Below are 22,690 nucleotides of genomic sequence, written 5' to 3' on the forward strand. Positions count from 1 at the left end.
TTCTTTCGACATTTGTAGTTTGTATGTCAGCAGGGGGGACTTTTATACCTCCTATGGTCATATTTCCAAGGCAGCGGATGAAAGTTGAGCTCCAAGATGGTTCTCCACCAGGGACAGTATTTGCCTGCCATCCATCAGGGTGGATGCAAACGGACATTTTTACTCAATGGTTTGAGCACTTTTTACACTTTGCAAAGCCTTCAGAAGACGACCCTGTTTTATTGGTACTTGATGGACATGCAACTCACACAAGGAACCTTGACTTTATCGAAAAGGCTAGGAAAACCCATACAACTGTGGTTTGCATCCCCCCTCATTGCAGTCACAAGCTCCAGCCGTTAGACGTAGCGTTTATTGGGCCATTCAACACCTTTTATATTCAAGCAATTGAGAGATTCTTGCGAAATAACCCAGGTAGACAAGTAACTCAATACCAAGTGTCTCGTCTTCTCGGGGAGTCATTTTTAAGTGCTGCTATTCCTACTGTTGCGGTTAAGGGATTTAGAAGGTGTGGCATAGTGCCAATCAACAGAGATGTGTTCACTGATGTAGATTTTGTTGCTTCTACCACAACGGAAATTCCCAATCCATCTCAGTTACACCCAACAGCTGACATTAATCAAGTTTTACTGGACCCTCATAAAGAAGGGCCTGCTGATGCCGATCCCAAGGCAAGTGCAACATCAGGGCCTGTTGATCCCGATCCCAATGCAAGTGCAACATCAGGGCATGTTGATCCCGATCTCAATGCAAGTTCAACCTCAGGGCCCACATTAGGTTCCGGAGACCCCACAACATTATTTGTTCTTGTCTCTTCAAGCCCAAATACCTCAACTAATGGATACCCATTAAAACGCAATGCCTCATCTGCATTAAGCTCCATGCCTAGTACCTCATCTGCTGTAAGTCCAACCGCCATACCCAGTACATCATTTGCTGTAAGCCCTCGAGAGATTATCCCGATTCCAAAAACAAACATCATCAGACGACAAAATAAGAGGAAAAAGGGTTCGGCTGCAGTTTTAACCTCAAGCCCTTACAAGACTGAACTTGAAGCAGCGAAAGCAGAAAAGGAATACAAAGAAAGACTGAAGAACATTAAACTAGAGAAAAAAGAAGAAAAAAAGAAGTTGGCAAACAAAAAAAAGAAGCCTGTCAAAGAGAAAAGGAAACCAAAAGTGGCAAATCGTGCTTTGTTTTTGAACGAATCAGATAGTGATGAAAGTGACGTGGATTGTTTGTACTGCCAGGACTTGTACTCAAAATCGAAACAAAATGAAGGGTGGATAAGGTGTTCGGGTTGCCACAAATGGGCACATGAAGCGTGTGCCGGGTGTGAAGAGGAGGACAATGAATTCATTTGTGACCTGTGTAAGTAGACTGCAAACATAAGACAAAAAATTCGTAAAAAGTTGTAAAGTCATTGTTAATTTTCTTATTTTCTACTTTACACGTTGTAAGACAATGTAATAATAACTAAATTTGTAACAATAGGAAATACACTTTGCTATTTAAAATGCATTTGTTGTATTATTTTTGACATCGGGCAAAGTGGCGACCCTGTGGCCATTTTGCCCTACCCCATCGGGCAAAGTGGCCATTTGGTTGGGTGTGACAAAAAAATTATTTTTATAAAAAGTAACTAAGATACAGGTAAGTATTATTTTTTTAAATGATTATAACTATATATGCTATCTTATATATAATTTTCATTTCTATTGAACAATTATAACTACTTTAAAAAAATAGTTTTCCTTAGGGTGGCCACTATGCCCACCCTTCCCCTACATTGTAGTTGCATACAAGTGAATGCCGTTCTAGGTCACCTAAATTGGATTTGGGTACATTAGCAATAAATATATTTTAAATATAAAACTAAATACTTGCTGTAGGGCACCTAAACTGGGTTTGAGAACATGTAAAACAAATATATTTTATATTAAAAACTAAATACTTGGTGTCGGGCAAAGTGGCCACGGTGGAGGGTAAAGTGGTCACGGTAGTGGCCATTTTGCCCTTTCTGACGCCATTACAAAAAATGCGACTTTGCACGAACACCTGTAACACCCAGCTCTTACTCCTACACATGAATTGATAGCCTAAATCACACTCTTTTCAAAGGTTATTGTCAGCATTACGTACTAGGGTCGTAGTTACAGTTATAACAAGTAAAGCAGACCACTTACCTTACATCAACAACTTGAAAGATAATAAATTTGATGATAAAATCCGAACTCGCAAACTGACCACCTTCACAGCGCTACGGTACACTAATGGAGGTCTCGCGCAGTAGTTGCGGCGTTGGGCATTGCGTTACAGCACTAGGTGGCAGAGAAATCGGCCGTGGCCACTATGCCCGCCATAGAGCTGCTTAGAGTACTCAGGGAAAAATTTCTGCTGTGTAAGTCATTTGGAACTGTCATCTATCTGCTGTGTACCACTGATTTGTATGTGCTTTTGAACTACTGTGGAATTGAAACACGGTACACAGCAGTTCATGACGTCATAGCATCCTACCATGTCATCAACTCATTTGTAACATATTTTGAACTGCCTTGGATTTCCATTGGAAACTGCTATGGGACTCATTTGGATTTAAATATGGAACTCGTTTGTACCACTCGTTCATCCGTTTTGAAACGGATTTGTACCAGTTGGACACCCATTTGGAACTCATTTGTACACCATGCCACCTGCTTTGTAGCAGTTCAAGATGGCGTACTCAATTTTCTAGAAGTTTATTTTAGTCTGCTTCGGATATTTAGGCAAGATGAATATTACGAATTGAAGTGCGGCAGTGCCGCCATTTCGCAATCGCTCCATTGCTTTGCAAAGCATTAGTCATTAACGAAAGACCTTCAAGCTCGACAAGCTTAACACAAGATTCATGTTTTCACATAGCGGAGTGAGGGGTAAGTCACTTCGGTGGTCAAGAAAGTCCTTATCGAGAGCTTAATTCCGATCTTACGTGGTTGATGTGGATCATTCAGTGTCCATTTTTGAGTGAAATGCCTTCGTTTCTGGATATTTTTTCTTGAAAACCGTCATGTTAAATATCTGAAAATGCAATGGGAAATGCGAAAAAAGGCCTTTCCGGGTAATCGAACTTGTCAACCTCGACATTGAAATATATTTTCGAAGGAGGGATTCATGGCGAAAAAATTCAGCCCTAAAATACGGATCCAAATATGGACATAAACCATTTCCTAGGGATCGCGAAGACAATACATCGGTATGTTTCATCATAGAGTAAGTATATTATATACTTACTCTATGGTTTTATGTATATTAATCTATGCAATATACTACTTTTCCGGTAATATCAAAGAACGAAAGCAATTAAAGAAAAGGTCGCAAAAATGCCGTAAAATTCGCAATATTTATAATTGCGAAGTATACTTTGAAAGTATAGACATTGAATTTTGACGATAATAATATACCTACTTGGAAACGCAAACAAACGCGAGCGCTATGAATTTGTTATTGAATACCTTTATTATACGCAGCCAAAATTCTCGGTACGTAGTGAAGATAATCTTGTCGCATTTCAAATCGGACCCAAAAATACGATTTAAGCCACAAGGAAAATAGAATAATTTTTAAACTAATTCGAGTGATTATTTGGGAGTTCCGTTTCTATTAATTGACTTCCCAGATGGCACAGAATCCTCCGTATCTAATTCGTATGCAGATAGTATCCATTGACGAAAAGCGACGAAGCGGTAGTCAATGGATAGTATCTGCATACGAATTAGATACGGAGGATTCTGTGCCATCTGGGTTGCGATTATTTCTTATACCACTTATGCATTTTTATTGCATATATTAAAGAATTTTCGTTTTCTCGACCAAACGTATCAGACTGAACCTGGCCATGGTATGTTGGCGCGTAGAAGACAGTTCCAAAACAAATGATGACGTATATAAATCGCATGGATTTGTTCACAACGAATTACAAACGTATGGAAAGCCGTTATACATGAATCTTGTCAGTACACAACAGTTACAATACGAATGATGACGCCCGGAAATCCTGTCATCTCGTTCAAAGGGAGTTCCAAATGAATTTTCTCCGTACACAGCAGTTACAATACGAATGATGACGTCTGGAAATCCTGCCGAATCGTTCAAAAGTAGTTCCAAATGAGTAGAAAGCAGTTCCAAACGAACACACTCTGTACAAAGGAGTTCCAAAGGGGATCACAAATGAGTTACAAACGTCTTCATATTTCTAATTTTTGGTACAAATGAGTGGAAATGAGTTTCACAGCAGTTCCAATGCAGATTTTGGTGTTCCAAAGCAGTTTCAAAAGGGTTCCAAAGCAGTTGCAAAGCAAAAATTTTTCCCTGAGTAGCTATGGTAAGATGATGTGTGATCAAGTGAAATTAGAAATACAGAGCATAAGTAAGGTTTAGGCAGATAAGTACCTAATTTTTCCATTGACTGCATTTATGTCAGAGAAAATTCTTCTATTAATTCCCAGAGCAGCTAATATTAGAGGAATCAGCATGTTTAAGATAATGAGGTCAGCTAATGAATACTATTGAGCAAGAAACATAATTTAGATGTATCCATACATAGGATATACAGCTACATACATGTGTATATGTACATGTACAGCTGTAATACACGTGTATATGTACATATACAGCTGTAATACACGTGTATATGTACATATACAGCTGTAATACACATGTATATTTGCTGTACATGTACATATACAGCTGTAATACACGAGTATTACAGCTGTATTTTCCAGAAAAATACAGCTGTAATACATGTGTATTACAGCTGTATGGCAGGACTTTTGAGCTACTTTTACACGTGTAATACAGCTGTATTACAGGTGTATACATCTGCTATACACCATGTATAATGCATGTAATACAGCTGTATTACAGGTGTATTACATGTTTTGTGTTATCTGGGATGTCTGCCTGAGATTTATTGTTAATTTGGTTACTTTGCATTAATTGTATAAATAATCAGTTTCAATAGCATTGTTTAATCATTCTGGGAATCTGAAAATGTAACATTTGATGGGTGTGTACATTATATAAGTTGGAAAATGGGAATTATTTTCTTTTTTAATACCTCCTTCAACGATTCCATTAAACACAGCTGTTACCCACTGTGCATGTTCGCCTGATTTGGGGAAGGAAAATAATATCTGAATTGTCAGCACTTGAAATTCATTAGACCCATTCTCAATTTCTTAAGACAGTATTGTTTTCATGGCAGTTTACTCGGAATTGTAAGCGAAATCTCTTTCGAGCTTGTCTCATAGATGATATTTTACTTTCCTAATGCTCAAAATTTTCCTTTGATGAGGAAGCCCTTTTGATTAAATGGCCATGAGGTTATTAACAGTAGTTTCAGAAATGATTTACACTGTGTAACACTTAGATATTGAAGTTACATATCCGAAAAAAAATGTCCGGCGATAAGAATCGAAGCTTGACTTCGCTGTGTTTAAAATTTTCTCATCAATACTTTTTGTAGAGAATTCATAAGTAATGGTAGGCATGATTCCCGATTGTTTTAAGTCTTGCTAAACCATATTATTTTCCTTGAATCACGATTTATGTATATTTTTGACGGATTATTAGCCAAATAAAATCTTGTAGTGCACGCAATAGCAATTAAACGTGATTATTATCGTAGCATTCAGTGTCCTCCCATTCCTCTCTCGTCCATTTATCCTTTTTTATTTACTTTCATAACTGAATTTGGTTTAAAAAGTTCTACTGTGATCATCTCAAGTTATAACTTAGTGGTTTCACATGAATTCATCAGTTATTTTTCACCTTACAGCTGAAAATTAGTTGCTAATGTCGCAAATGACTTGTCGTGCGTCATATTTTTAATTTGCTACACCGTGGTTGAATCGTTTATTTCATCCAAAAGATGCATTTTTTCCGGTTTTACATTCAACAGATAACCTTCCCTCATCGGTGGGAACGGCTTTTTCCGGCTGTCAATAGGTAAAATATGGAGTTTCCTTTGACGAATTCCCCATAAGGAACCATGTATTTCTGCTCCACCCGCGGTAAAGGAATATGGCGGACCGGCTAAAGTGCCACGCCCCCCTGGCTTCACTTTCCTACCGTAGGAGGGGTAGCTAACGCCCTCTCCAGATCACGGTCCCCGCACAGAGATGGTGGGGTGAGGACCGTCTCATGAGCCAATGAGAGCTGACCACAACGACCTTGGGCGTAGACTCACGAGAAGGATGCGCGCGGCGATACCCCCCACCACCCGCCACCTTCCCCCACCGCCAAATCGTGCGCGAACTTGTCACTCTTTGAAACAATTCAAATATAAACAGACCGTTGCAGTTTTGACACGTGGTGATTTGTGCCGGTTGACAGCGCAAGATAATTATTTTAACTTGGCTAATCAGGTTTTGGCGTTTGGTGTTTATTGGATACGAGGTAAGTGAAAGGTTAATCTACGGATAGCCCACTGAATGAAAGATATAATCGGCTTGAATTCTTGTGATGTCCGTAGTAAATTCTATTTCAACTTACAGGGAGAATGGTTTGGACCCGATGCTGTGTCCCTGATTTGGGAGAAAACAAGAAACTCCGTTTTCGGTAAGGACCTTGTTATTTATTCCATATTTCATGTAATATTCACATAAGTGGCAGTTGTGGGAGTTTTTTCAAATCTAAGGGTTTAAACGCGAAGTTTCAACGTGTCTTATAGATACGTTCATACCTCAAAATGATCGGAATTATAATTGGTATAGCATGTGCTGGGTCATGTTAAACACATCACCTGTTTCGATTTACGAAAGAAGTTTTCTGTGTCACGTAATAAGACGTCATATGTCACCTACATCTAACATATAATTTCGGCAAGGTAGTAAGTCGTAAGAAATTAGCGCCAAGTGAACAAAAATGCGTATCAAATGTTGAGATAAAGCACATGTGACATCAGTCCAAATAGCATCGTATTTTGTATTCGTTGCAGTGAATTTACATGTTTACATTGACATCGTTTTTCCGTGATACATTATCCCAGTACAGTATGACTGCAAGTCTCTTCCATTCAGAACGGTGACGATTTTTGACTAATTTAGGTCTATAGTTCGTTTTCCATGCCAAGACATTCATTGGAATTGTTGCTTTCTCAAGTTGTTTTATATAACAGTGGGATGATCATTCAGAGATACTGTAACTGATATCTATGCATAATTCTACTGGCAAGGAGACATATTGAGAGTGATGTCCTCCATCTTAATGCCGATGTTAGTTTCTGAAAACTGTATTCTCTGGCTCCGAAATTCTTTTATTCATAATGTCATTTCTAGCTGTTTTCCCCTCCATTAAATTTTCTTCGCAGCCCTCACACTGCCTTGCCAAAACACTCTACCGCTTCTTACTGAGGATGTCCTTCCATCTACCCTTTCTCATTTATGACATGCCTTTTTGCGCCCTTCAAAGGGTTTTGCCCCAGCAACCCTTCCTCCACGCCTCACCCTCGCTAATCCCTCAATGGGGCGCCGGGGCCCAACCATATGAAGAAGGGTGCAAAAGATAGACAAAGAGGACATCGAGAACGCCTTTAGCCGATTACTGGAATACAGGGTCGTTGCACTTGTGGAAGTGGGAAAATTCCGGTTTGAGACACCGTTCTCAGTGCTGGGGTTTTTTCCACCTACAGCAATGCATGACAGCTGGGCCGTCTTTAATTTTGTAGGGGCATGTCATTCCTGAATAAACTTGAGTGACATGATGTGTGCAAATAAATACACTTGGTGAATTGCTGATAATTCTGCTCTTTAAGTGCTCTCGATTCGATACTTTCTTTTCTAATAAATTCTCTCCCAGGTGATATTGATCTGTTTTCGTTGACAATTAAAAATTTGACTCATTTGGCATCAAAATATTTAATGCATGAATGACTATATAGATGGGTAAATGTTTGTTTTTACATTTTTGTTTTATTTTAAATTGTAATTAATAATTTACCTAGTTAACTCTTAGTTGTTACATGTGCACTTTAAATTGGCAGTCCTTCTGTACCACTTAATTAAAATACAATAAAATAAATTAATTCTTTTCAGCTGGTAACAGTGTTGAACCCCAGGCAGCCGACACTTCTGAGATACTGTCATTCATTGCCATTCATGGTGCAACAGTGTCAACAGCTACCTTAGCGGTAAGCGCTGTTAACCAACTGAGGCAATGGAAGTCATTCATACCTTGGCTCTTGAATACTATTGCAAAAAGAGGGGTGGGAAATATTAATTACATGAAGGGATTATCGTCTTTATGGGGGTCGGGTTTTCACTTTTGAATTAATTTATGTGCTTTAGGGGGGTTCCCTTTTATTATTCTTTTTCTTCTTGATTACAACATCACTTTATTTGGAATCAATTTGTATTGTTTTTTATGATGACCATGGGATTTTACTCCAAATTTCTAAAACGATCTGCATTTTCGATGTCCTTGCCGCCCATATAATCTAGGTTACATATCTCATAATTAAGCCTGCTTACACACACATGGAACTATGATGCAAGTGTACCAATACAGATACACTGTCTCACCAAGTTTCTCTTCCATGAGTCTTTCCTATGCCTTTTTAAGACAACTTAAATTTAAACAAAGATCTTTGTTTAATTTTAAGTTGCAAATGACCCAGTTGTCGACGCACCACTTAAAATGCATTTCAATTTTAAGTTTCCAGCTAATGCAAACAACACGCTACACTCACAATGTAAAAATGTGCCCAAAATTAAATGAACTCTAAACTGGAGGGTTTTAATGAACAATGGTTCACTGGAATGACTTTTGAATGCACTTGTGGCACCCAGTAATGTGTATCATGTGCCCATCAAAATTGAGATGGAAACAATTGAGTGATCAGTACTGTGAGATGTTGTAATCAAGAATATTGGTCCATTTGTCCTGACTCAATGAACATTTAGGATAAGTGTCATTGAATTGTTTTTGAGTTTCCTGTATCATTCATTCACTGTATCTTTGATGATGTTTAAACTTAGTTTCCTTCGATCTGCATCTGTGCAAGATCTGGCACTGTTGACAATACTTGATACACATGTGAGCACATGCAGTGCATTTGTTAATGACATGGTAGAAAAAGGATGAACCCTGAGTACATGGGTGACAGGCATGGAGGAGATAGTCACACATTCAGTTACCATGGCTTTGGGTGATGAAGGGGGCTCCAACAGTTGTTGCCCATTAGAAATTGCTTGAAATATGCTGAGAGTATATCTGAGTATAAGAGATGCAGTGGATGGTGTAGCAGATTAACACAATTCAATGACTTATTTGGTATTTATGTTCAATGCTTTTATTGCAAAGTGAAAGTGTTTTTAGATTTCTTTGAATCCCTTATAATATTTGTGAAAGTGGCAGCTTTTAATTTTGCTTTTTGTGTCTCATACTGTTGACATGTAATATTATAGTGAAAGTGCTACTGTGTATGTTTCATTCCAAGATTTTGCTCACTTTCATCTGTTGAGGGTTTCCAATGAAGCTCAATTTCAATTAATATTTTGCTGTGCATGCTGTATTAGAAGCACAGAATTCCATAGTTTCCACGTTGAACTAATTTGGATGGTCAATAGATGCACATTTGAAGTAATGCTTACAAGTAATCTTGTTAGTTTTTTCCGTATGTTTAATGGCTGTTAATAATTCTTGGGTTTCAAACTGGGTAGTATGCTCCATATCCTCTTTCAGCATTTCTATGTGCAATGCGTCCATTGTCATTAGGGATTCAGGAATCCAATGCCATTCTGATTGTGCCCCAGATTTTTATACAGATTACTGTGGTTGCCATATCAGCATCTTGAGAATCAGGATGGCATTGGATTCCTGAATCCCTGAGGGCAATCGATGAGTTGCTCATAAAAATGGTGGAAGGAGACGTGGAGCATCTTACCTGTGATTGAACCTGAGAAATCTCTATTACAACATACACATTTTGTCAAAGTATATAAAATGAAACTCCTATGTTATTATTGTATCCATATTTAAACATGTACAACGACAAATTATTGCTTTATGCTAATATTGTGTAGGAGAGCTACTACAAATTAATGATGTACATCAGTGTGGTCATGGTAAAATTAGAAGTGCCGGAGCGCACTTACCTTAACTTTTTGTTAGAGATATTACTCTATGTGTTTTTATCCATTGTTATTCTTGACATTTTAGTATAAATGTTGTTTTGATTATGAATGTATGCATTCGAAATTTTGAAGCAACAAAATTGATGAAGGGTTAAGCTTGAAAACTGAAACTTAAAATTGAAAAAGGGTTGTTAACCAGTGCCGGAACGGCGTTATGGTGCATTTGGCACCATGACACCTCTGATGTACATGGAATAATATTTCTAATAGGAGTTCTCTGATAGTGAAATGTCAGGTAGTGTGTAATCATATCCTAAGTTTCTTTAAATATTTCTTTCATGAATGGTACCGTACAATGTACTCTTAATGTTCATTTTTAAACGACATTATCGTCGTTAATTATGGTGTATTTGGTGTTGATATGGTTCAAAATTTGTTGTTTTAATTAATGTTCTAAGTTCATTATCTGCTTTTGAATGCAATTTTGTAAAGTGTTGTTATACTTGTGGTAATTTCAGAATTTATTGTTTAAATAAATGAAATTTTCATTAAAATATTACAGCATTTAAGTGTTTTATTACATTTATTCTCCTCTACCTGAATTTATTTGGTAAAAGTGGTTAATATTGGTGGACGGTACTGGGACCTGCAGGTAAATCAATTCAAAAAGCCCTCCTTGCCGGCTGTATTCTCGACCAATCACAGCTCCTCACGATATTCTGGAGGTAGGGTGGGGAGAATAGGAAAGTCCCGGTTTTTAACGTGGAGTGTCGCTGCCGTGCTCCAGATGCTCTATGATGCCCGCAGTGGCCACTTTGCCCACCCTTCCCCTACCCTGTTATCATGATGGAATCAGTAACAGGAAGCTTGCTAGGATCAGCCTAAGAATAACCATTTGCCTTCATCTTTACGCAATCTATCGCTTTCAATGGAGGAGAAATAGATCAAATAATAGCCCTGAAGTCACAATGAACCACTCCGATACGTCTGCACTTCAATAAATGAATCATAACCACGCCATCGCATTTATTCGAGTATGCAACTGACATGCTAGCGCAGACGAACAACGGTGCAGGATGTGTTTCCATCTGTTTAGCGCAGATGACGTCACAGGTGCGATTGGAACATGCTCTGAGCTAAACAGTTTCAAACAGATCAGCGCAGATACGTGATTGGAAAGCACCCCTATACTATGGCCGTGCCGCCGTGCCTCGTACTGAACTATGACGTCACTTTTCTACCAGCCAATCATCGGGCGTTTTCGCTTCTCACTTGCATTTGAAAATTCTCGTGATCTTTGATGCATTAAATATCGCAAACCACGTCATAAAATAATAAAAAAAACGTTCACCGAGGTATGAAAACATATATTTATTAATAATTTGGGGCTATTGATTATATCTGAAATAAATGCAAGTTCCTTATACTTCGTTTCGGAAGGATAAAAGCCGTTTCACGTTAAAATTTCATTTTGAAGGTATCAATTCGACTAGTTATAATATTAAATATGGCACCTAAAGTATCTGATGGAAAGTTTTGAATGAAAAATGCTCAAGTTCTCAAATTTAGCATCATCAAAATAAATAGCATTTTTGTAAGGGGGAAATATATTTTCTGCCTACGGGGTTTTTAGAATGTATGGAATAATAAACCTTCATCTTTCATCGTTTCTCTCAAGTTCTAAACTTAAAATTCGTATGACTATAGAATCAGTCTTCCATGGAGAGGTCAATGCATTGACCTCTCCATGGAGAGGTCAATGCATTGACCTCTCCGAAATGACCCATGAAATCGCAGCTGCACAAATGTATTTTGCCTCGTTAGATGTTGCCCTTAATATGTAATAGGGTAGGCAAATATATAGACATTGATAAAAATGTCCACCTCTTTAAGTTTTTCACAAAAGATAAAATTTGATTAAATCTGTAGTTTAAACTGTTATCGTTAATAAATTTAGATTTCATATATATTAAACACTTTTTAATTTAATATAATATAGTATTATGCTTGTTTTTATACTTTCTTGTAAAAATTAATATATTTCATGTTGGTGTCTTTGCGCAAATGACCTCTCGTGTGGGCTGCTACGTCTGCTAAGGGCATGATTCACGCGACCTCCCGACATTCAGTGCGTGGCACGTGTGATCGAGGTTACTGTTCCTTGGTGAATTTTTTTGTACAAGTCGTGAAATAATGATTAATTGCTGAGTTAAATTGGCAAAAGGAATTTTTATCATCAACTGTGATGGGTGCTTCTCATAGCGTTGACATTCCTGGAGGAGGAACCGAAGGATAGCATGTACTAAGAGTAAGTTGCTTAGTAGCGGCGTTTCTTCAATTTCTTCTGATATGTGTTAATTAGGAGGCAATTTTTACTCCTGGACGCGGAATATTACGGCCGGTTTTGAGTAATTGTGGTTTTCAACAGTATTTTGATTTAAGTATCCGCTTTATCATTATCAAAATTGTGTATTAGCATATTATGTAGTGACATAATAGTCTCACTGAAATAGAACTTATATTTTTGTACTCGATTTTCCGTCAATATTCGTGCGATAGCGACTTTAGCCTTACTTACTTGTGTAACTAACCTTTTTAGCTGTGTTAAATTTTAGGCTATGCATTATTTGCTTCCTCTATCTTTATAAACAGTTATGAATGACCTTAACAAAAAACTCCACATCATAGGATGCCAACAAGCTCATTATATGATATGCCAATTTGATTATTTTAGCTGCCAAGTGAGCATATTTAGACCAGTTTAGTGATTGATGACGTTTCTGCCTTCAGCTCAATCGGTGTGTTAACCTATTTAATTTTCAACGGTAATGGCAACAAATTGTTTTTATTTGCAATGAAAGCAAGCATAGCTTTTTATGTTGTCTCAGGTAGGGTGCAATTGAGGTGCATACTGCTATTTATAATTTTATTTTGGGTGTTCTATTTATATTAATGTTTACATTGTAGTCGTAAGATATTTTTGTCGTGTATTGCTTTATTAATTGGCTACTCTACGTTAAGGTACGTTTTGTCAATTTGTGAATAGGTGACGTGAAATTTAATGCTTGTAGTGAACCGGTCTTCAATGCCGTAGAATTACTGATAGTGGAGTAAAAAGTTGCAGCCAGCCCGATTGTATCGTTCAAAAGTAGGCATAAGCATAAAACATTTTCTGTATAATGTACAATTAATTTTTATTATTGGTAATATACCCTACGGCGTTTTGTTGCATTCAAAGAAAAAAATTGAAGAACGAGACGAGGTCATTGGTGCAAAATTTGGCTAATCGGAAGGCCGAGGGGTTTAAAGTTTGCAACTGACAACGTTGATAAACAGATAACTGCAATATTGACGAGCCTCGTATACTTTGATGATTTTCAGCAATTTCAAATTTTTAAGAAAAAACTGTATCGATTCAACATTTTGTTTTGGTTTTTAATAATCTCGATTGAAGTTACATGCACTGGAATAAATGAATTATGTCGAAGAATGTAACTTGCTGTACTTTTCTCTTAAGCCCCCATGTAAAGAGTGCTTTGTCGTTTATTTAAAGTTAGGAACATAGAAAGTAAGAGTGGATCCTGTACACTTTCCACCATTATATTCACTCTTTAGTGTGACACAAATGCTTAGTAAATAAAATAATTCTTTTTTCCATAAAACATTGCAGAAATGAAATACATGAAAAGTTTTTTTGTATTTTACATAACTCCTGACATAATATTGGTTTCTTACTATAATTTGGCATGCTTATTTTGTAAAATATAATAGCTGCATTGGTGTGCTTTGTCTTACATGAAGTGATCTTGGCAGTTGTGTTTATGAGATTCGTTCAAAACTTTAATCGCATTTTCTTCAACAAATTCATTGACACTCACATTTGCAAGGAAACTAAATTTAGGATTCCCTCAGTTGATTTGACTCGTGTCTTTCTTTTGTTTAAGGTCCAGGATGGATCTCTGGGGCAACAGGCTGGCCTTGAATCATTCTTTGACTTCATTGTTTCCATCGGGAACAAAAGATTGGTATGTGTAGATAAGTAACCCATTGTCTACAATGAGACTTAAGCTTTAAATGTCGCTTTACACGGTGAATGATCATGCAAATGAAATCATGCACCTTGTATAACGGAAAAATTTGCGAATAAACCGTCACGCGCATGCACATTCAATGAAAATTAGAATATGTGCTACTTTTGCTAGCATGATACCGTGTATGATGGCCTGAAAATTCACTGTGTACAGCATCCATAAGGGAACCTAAATGCAACTATCAGGGTTCCCTCCCAACAGTGAAGACCTTAATACCGTGAAAAAGCCATGAATTTCAACTACCGTGAAAAAGAACTCGAAAGAGCCGTGAATTTCGTCATCAAACCTTAGAAACCTCTCAAACTTGATTGTAGAACTACGATAGACAGACAAAAAGGAAGAATAAAAGTGCCGTACATTCGAAGAGCTTCTATTAATTGGTCCGTGTGCCAATACAGCACATTGACCTTAAGCCTGCGATTGGAAGACGTTAACCCTGGCAAAAAATCAGGCACTTCTTCTTCACTTCCCTGCTCTCTCCATTTTCCCACTCACACCCTTTTAGCCGGACCTGAATTTTGCTAACGATAGGTGACGTCATGAGAGATAGCACTTTTATTGTTGTGTTTGTATTCACGGCATCTGTTGCTTTTGTTATATTTTTAATTAACGTGCAGCCAATGATTGTTAGGTGATCAATATTTCTGCCTTAAATGCTTTATCTACAAACCGTGAATTTGAGGACATTTAAACCGTGAATTTTATAATGTAGTTAGAGTGGGAAGCCTGACTATACAATGGAAGTAAACCATAAGACATAGAATGTATCCAGGCCAATAAAAGCTACTCAGGATTCTATCAATGTTATCTCTCTCCATACAGCTCACGTTTCGTAACCCAAATTGCATTCCGTCATCTAGGCTGATGATGAGTGGATCAAGTGAGCCAGCTTTTTCTATTGTTCCTTGGTTGTCACATGATTGGCTTGGTGTCAGCCAACCAGATTCGGCAACGGTATAGTTATATCGAATCACCAATTTTCATCGGATCTTCACCAAAATTATTAATACATAACTTATTTCACATTCTAAACAATCCTAGGGGTGGGCGAAAGCACTTCAAGTACATATAAAAATTTACTATTTCATTACTCATCTTGGCGTCCAATGGGTAACATATATGCAACAGCAGCCGTCTTAGTCAAGAAAAGATGATCGAAAACAAACTGTTGCTACGGTGAGCAAATTAGTTTGTATTGGAATCAGTTTTTTGTATTTTTTTGTTCGATCGAAAACAATGCCAGATTTTGGCATGGTCCGTTGGGTTTGGGTATAGACAGGGCATGAAGTGTCTTACAAAGGATGCAAATTTTCCTTTCTATATTTTGTAAAATCCGAGCGAATGACTGGCCTATTCCTAGTGTACGGTCGTAAGACTGGAGGGGTGGGTTGGGTAGTGCACGGTAGAAGCCGTGCCGAAGGCAAATCATACTCGAAGGATATTTTTTTATCATTGGTTCCCTACGTGTAGAAAATCACAAAATGACATTTGAAAAAATTCACAAGCCATACTTTTTTTTGGCAGCCATTTTTAAAAGAGTAGCTGGGCAAATTTAGATGAAAAACGTGTTTTGCATAATGTTTAATTTCGAGGCTAATTTAAAAGATATCAGAATAATTCCAAAGACCAGTGTGTTCATCATGAAAAGAACTTTTGGAAACCATTTTTTAAAAATTTATCATAAAATACAGTCGGTCAAAATCTTTCCACAAAAAAAAACTGGAAAAATTTGTCAATACTAACATTTTAATGCCATAAATGTTTATGAAGGAAACGAGACTTGTAAATGAAATGTTGTTTCTGAGTTGAGTACTTAAAAAACTACATGCAGTATAAGTTTTAGCACTGAGTATGCCCTCATTTTTTATTCTTATTTGTGTGTCGACTGACTCCGACAGATGGGCTTATGACGGCATTAGCGAAATTATGTGGGCGGGTCAGATTATGCCAGAGTGGGTCGGGGAATGGTTTTCGTATTAAAAACATTAATTCGTCCCTTGAAGTGATATCAAATTCCTCCTGTCACCTGAATTGATACGAAATAAATTGTTCACCTTGGCCACAGTTTAGTTTTCGATCGTCTTTTCTCGTCTATGATGGCTCCTGAGACGTATAAGTTACCCATCCGACGCCAAGATAAGTAATGAACTAGTAAATTTTTATTTGTACTCAAAGTGCTTTTTCTCACCCCTAGGATTGTTTAAAAGGTGAAGTAAGTGATGTATACGTAATAATTTTGGTGAAGATCCGACGAAAATTGACGATTCGATAAAACTATGCTCTCACCCCAGATTCTCCTCGGGGATGGTTTCCACGCATTGCTCAGTGAGGGTTCCCACCCAACTGTGAGAACCTTAAACCCGTGAATGAGCCGTGAATTTCGTCTACCGTGAAAAAACCTGGAAAAAGCCGTGAAATTTGTCATGAAGCCTTGAAAACCTCTCAAACTTGATTGTAGAACTATGATTGACGGATAATAAGAAAAATCGATTTATGGATCATATTTCAAGGTCTGTAACTCGCAGGCACTGTCCACGCATTTATCTGCACACGTATATTCGAAGTGCGAATATTGGTCTGTGTGCCATGACGACACACAGGCCTTAAGGCTGTGATTGAAAGACCTTTAGCCAATGTGATCATTAACCCTGGTGAGAAACAGACACCTCTCCACTTCCCCACCACCCTCCATTTCCTCACTCGCGATCTTTAGCCAGACCTGAATTATGCTAACGATAGGCGACGTCATACGAGCACTTTCATTGCTGCATTTGCATTCCCAGCATTTATCGCGATTGCTATGTTGTTAGTTAACGTGTGGCCTGTGATTTTTATGTGATCAATGTTTCTTCCTAAAATGGTTTATCTACCGACATGAACGGACTGACCCCATGATGAAAGCTAAGACACTTCATAACGATTACAATGTAATAAGCTGACATTTCCTGCGAGCAGCAAATTTCTAAAACCGTCTGCAGATGAAAAACACACGTCTTTACGCGCCGACAGTCACATACTTATTTGGAGTGGAAGCTGATTATGCATTGCATCAAAAAAAACGATAGGTTACTGCAAGTTTAATTATATATTTTGTTGGGACAGGAAGGCATCCTCTCGTAGGACAACATGTTATGACAGGAAATTATTATTTTTACCTGTTCATGCTATTATGATATATAAATGAAATAAATTACTACTTTTGTAAAAGAAAAAACATACATTCAGCTGTCCCAATGAAACTAGACGTGATGGAAATAATCCCTGCCCAGATTCCAAATCAGCCAAAAAATACGTCTGAGACCATCCAACGACGCGTCCTGGAGACGTCGCGACGTCTCCAGGACAAAATCTTTGTTCACCAGTGTGGGAAGTTATGTAATTAAAAGCAACAATGCTTTTCTTCCAATAGGAGTGCGAAATACAAATATATCCAAGGATTAAGTTGAAGTAAATTGATACATGAAATCTTTCTCCCTTAAAAAAGGACGAAAGGGTAATTGTGTGACCTCGGCTAGGGCCCATGATAGGGGGTCCTCCACCGGAAGATTTTGGGAAATCGCACGCCTACAAATGGATTTTGACGCTATTCTGGCTCTTAAAATTTAGATTCAAGTTAATAAAAAGTATCAATTTTGTAAATAAAAATACTAAGAAAAATGAAAATTACATAGCTTAAAAATTTAGATAGGTGTGATGGTTCTATTATCTATTTAGAATATTTGTACCTAAAAACCGCACTGAAATATAAAAATCCTCCAGAATAACTTTCGAATAACCCTTTCAAAAAGCATAAGGTTCTCTTTTATCTTCTAAAACCTTTATTTCATTATTTTTTTACAAACTTTGCATGCCGATTAAGCTGTAAATAAAGCTGTAGATAAAAATAATCTAAGCTTAGAATTTTATAATTGTTAAAAATAATTTGATATTAATCGACCTTTCACAAAATAAAAAAGTCATTTGGTTCGGATTCGAATACCTCCCGATAACTTCAGTGTATCATATGCACGTGAAGTAATCCTACTCAGCTACGGAATCACATAAACATTCCGTGTTCACGGTGAGTCCAAATATGAATCTGAAGAGAGGAAATCCTCGCCATGGAGCTCGCAAGAAAACACTTCGAAGGCCCAACATGAGCGTGGACGTGAGTTTCCTCAGCGAATTCTATCCGCTAGGGCATTTCAGCCTGTAGTTTGACTCCTTTCTCGCTAGCCCGGTCGCCCCCACGTCAGTCCTCGTTGGCTATTGCTGGCGTACCGGTGAGAGATGCAGGCTAACTTATGTGCCAACCTTCTAAGTTTTTATCGACCCTACCACATAAGTTAAGTGGGGCTCGTGGGTGTCTACATACTTTTGAAAACGATAGTACATTTTCTGGCAGCTTTCCCAGTCGTTTTTCGCCCTTTCTCGGAGCACACCCTACACCTCTTTCGAGCCTTCTTTTGTCCTGATGGTGCGGGAATTTTTTCAATGAAATGCTTTTCAGATATTCTAGTTATCTTGGCTCTGGCGTTTTCAATGGGCGATTCGTCTTCCAATGTAACTAACTCCGAACAAATTTTTTGCGTAAAATAGGTGACTGCAACGGATTTTTGGCTAAACTGATTGTACATGATTGTGGCATTTGTCACTGCCATAACTATTAGGTGGAATGCCAGCTTACGCCACCACTTCACTGATCGATGATCCAGGGCACCGTAACTCATTAGTTGATCAATTAGATCTACACCAAATTTTTTCTTGTTATAGTGTATTACTATCGCAGGTTTAGTTTTCTCCCTTCCTCTGCGATCTTTGAAAGTGATCATGTCACTTGTATGTCGAGTGGAGAGCAGAAACACATCACGTTTGTCTTTCCAACGCTGGACTAATATATTTTCATGTCGCGCGAAAACATGCTATCCATGAGATAGGCGAGCATTTTTTATCGCCAATGGAATCCCCACCCTATTTTTCATGATAGTACCTACTAATCCCGTTTGAAGGCTTTCCAATTCACGGGCCAGGGCTTGTGTAAAATCGGTCTGTATATAATGTGTGACCCTTTTTAGCAAGCGTTGCCAAAAGTCTCTTGACTATAGCCAATCCAGAGTTTTCCTGGCCATGAAACACATCCACATTCCAAACAAAACCACTGCTTGCTTCTGGGAGCATGTACACTTTGTAGCAAAACCTACCACGAAAGGGACAAATTCCTTCATCTACAGTTATATCCTCCGCAGGTTGGTAGGATTTTTGAAATTTATTTTGAAAATCCTCGAGCAATGGACGCACTTTGAATAGGGGGTCGTGACGGTCTACGCGTTTTTCAATGAATAATTGGTTGTCCGCAAGATGGAAATTTCCTAAGATTGCAAGTAATCTATCTCTAGAAAAAACACCAGGACAGAAGCCACACGCCAAGACGGGATCAGTACTCCAATGATCATGGATACGAGGACGTTTGCTAAAGCTGATGTGCATTATAACGGCAAGAAACTTTTTTACGTCACCTTGAGTCACTGTTTTCCAGGATTGCAATCTGCTTTTTGCGGATAGTAAGTTCCATCTCCTCAGTTTTGCAATTCTTTGCCTTGCATATAAGTTCGTATGTTCCTTGATACAATTTATCAAATCAATGTCGAAAAATGTTCAAAAAATCATCATCTCACTTGAACTATTTAGCCCAGTACATATTTGATTTCACACCATAGTCACCAGTGAAGATTACATACTTCAAAGATGGAAAGATTATCGTTAGAATAGAGGCTCGAAAAGTAGCTAAGTTCCATATCCTAAATAAAAACCTTGGGAAGTGCGTCAATATCACTCCAAATATCTCCCGGGCCCGCTCCTCTGTTAGTTGACCGTCTTCCTCTAGGTGCACCCCTACGATTGCACATTGTTTTTTGAGCTTCTCCTCGCTTACTTAGCTGTTGCACCATTTCTGGTTCATTCAAACCTTCAGACTCTGAAATAAATATCATATGAACAATGAAAAACAGTAATTGTACGAATAAATGTTGCGCAAAAGATATATAAAAGAAGTCAAAAAAAGGTCACGCGGGTTGCGTTACTGTACGCAAGAAATGGAAATTACCTGTTGAACTATCTTTGCTGGGCATGTAATCATCATCGCAATCTGAGTCATCAAAATCACTTTCACTATCATCGCTGTCGAAACAATTCAACGCATTGGCAATGTCTTCGTCGGCGAGATTTCGCTCCATGATCACTGGCGAAAGAACACACGAATGACGAACGAGGTAGGGATTTCCAAACCTTCAGACAAATTTTGTCTTGAAGGAGAAAAAATATGACGAAATATATAACTTTGTGGCATTAACTTCACCTGTAAGAGCAAATGCATGAATCCGAGTAATACCAGCTGCGTAACTTTGAGGCGGGAGCCGCCACAATGTAAACAAAATGCCCGTCGTAATATTACGCCTCCCGCAAATTCTGCAACACCTCGCGCCGCATAATATTAAGCGGTTAGCGCTCAAAGTGTTAAAAGTCTTAGCAGACATAAGTTGTACACCAGTGAGCTTTTATGATCACAATTGCTCAAATTTAGCACTATCTTTGTATTTTCCTTCGATTGTATCTCCTAACGTTAAAAACGATAATGATTATTTTAAGAAAATAAGACTTGGTTTAATTCGTAATCCTGAAGTATGTATGCGATGTATTTAGTGCACGAACACTTTAATACTCTCTCATGTATTCATGAGATTTGGCTGAGCAGACTTCTTTATGAATTTGCAAGTCTCATTCTCCTGTAAGTAGAATTAATTACCAGTGAATGTTCGTGCTGAAAATACATTATCAGCCTTTAAGAGAGCCATTTATAATTATTTACTGTTACCATTCCTGAATGAAATATGAAATCTAATTCCTTTATTCAACTTTAAACTAAATTATGGACTCAATTTAAAGTTGAATGATACTTCTTGCTTTTTTATTACTATTTTTTAATATAATGTACTTTAAAGTCTTTAAAAATCTTCGCAAGTCTAAAAGGGTATTAGTCGGTCGATCTTGAATAAAAAGTACCTTTGAGGATAGGGTATTTGTTGGAAAAGGTATCGTCATTTGCACTTGAATGAGATGAAGTCAATCTGGGAGGGTGCCTACTCCAAATTGCAAGACAATGAAAAATACAGTGTTGTTTCTAATTGTTGAGTCTAGATGATACCGTTTGTGTTTCCTTTGACTGCCACCAGGAGGTGAACCCATCGTCGCCAGCCGAGGAGGCCGGACTTCGAGCTTTCGAGGATTACATTATCGGAGCTGACTCGGTTCTTCACAAGAGTGGTAAACATTTTGTGGGGTGATTGGGGGCCCCAGTCGAGATAAAAGTTAATAAAAAGTAGTGATTTCTCAAGAATAAATGTTGTGAGAATGCATAGCTTGTAAAATTTTCTAATTTATCCTGGTTCTAGTATCCATTTTTTGAATTTTTTCCTTGAAACTCCACTGAAACATAAAAAGCCTCTAAAATAACCAAGGACATGAGTCGGTTCCTAAATTTTTTTTGTTCTCGGTACTGGTCCGATTCTCTCCCATTGGTTCTCGATACTCGGCTCCAAGGATGAACTATTGTTATCTGAATTAATGGCAAATTTTGATGAACAACAACAAGAAGTCAATGACAATAATTTCACTAAAGAATTAAATCAGCAGGAAAGCTCTGTAGAAAAAATCTTAAGATTGTCTCCATAATTTTATTTTCCTAGTAAAAAAAAGTTTAAATAACACGTTGTTAAAGAATGCATGATCGACCAATGTGTCACATTACATCAGGTAGCCACTGGTTCTTTCTCCAGGTCTTGACTTTAAAAATTCAACATTTTTACCCTATTTATTCTGTTTTGGTAGAAATATTGCCTGCAGTACCAAACAGGCATTCACCGAAAACAGTAGTTGTCGAATGTTGGTGGTGATTTTCGGGAATTGCTGCGTAGGTAACATTTTCATGCTCAAATAACGTTTCACTCCTCCCACTGGGAGCGTTATCAAGAGAATGGGAAGGAAACTGTTGTCATCCTGAGCTTATACATGTTTTGTTACCTATTGTTGACCCGATTTTGAATTTTAGGTGATAGCCGTTGGTCATTATATTGGGCCAGGAACCCTCTCCATATGCTAATGACGCAGGCCTTTTCAAAACGCTAACCCACCGAGCCAAAACCGTGTGTGATGCGGAGCATATCAGTGGTGAAATGCAACACCTTATGTGGGCACTGAAATGGTTGCAGTGTCTCTTTCATAAAAAGAGCGATGAAAGAAAGACACCCCCCTCAAGATGATGACACAAGGGGAAGAATTAACATACGCTAAACTTCCATACATCTCCGGGGTCACCGATAGAATCGCTAGGATCCTTCAAAAAGGCTACATGAAGACTGGCTTCTGCACGGTGAAGAAAATTCATAGTATCCTACCTTCACCGAAGGGTAGCCATCCTCCCCTTTAATCTATGGGAGTGTATGAGGTTCCCTG

At 38.0% G+C, this 22,690-nt stretch overlaps 1 protein-coding gene across 1 annotated transcript in view; it reads left to right on the forward strand.

The window, feature by feature from the left end:
• LOC124158268 (Golgi reassembly-stacking protein 1-like) overlaps positions 1–22,690 on the forward strand; it is an 87,397-nt gene that overhangs the window by 7,238 nt on the left and 57,469 nt on the right. Inside the window, exons 3-4 of the mRNA XM_046533463.1 lie at positions 14,057–14,137; positions 21,412–21,502. Of these exons, the coding sequence (XP_046389419.1) occupies positions 14,057–14,137; positions 21,412–21,502 (172 nt within the window). The remainder of the gene's footprint in view (positions 1–14,056; positions 14,138–21,411; positions 21,503–22,690) is intronic.

Source organism: Ischnura elegans, chromosome 4, assembly GCF_921293095.1.
Source record: "Ischnura elegans chromosome 4, ioIscEleg1.1, whole genome shotgun sequence".
Taxonomy (NCBI): Eukaryota; Metazoa; Arthropoda; class Insecta; order Odonata; family Coenagrionidae; genus Ischnura; species Ischnura elegans.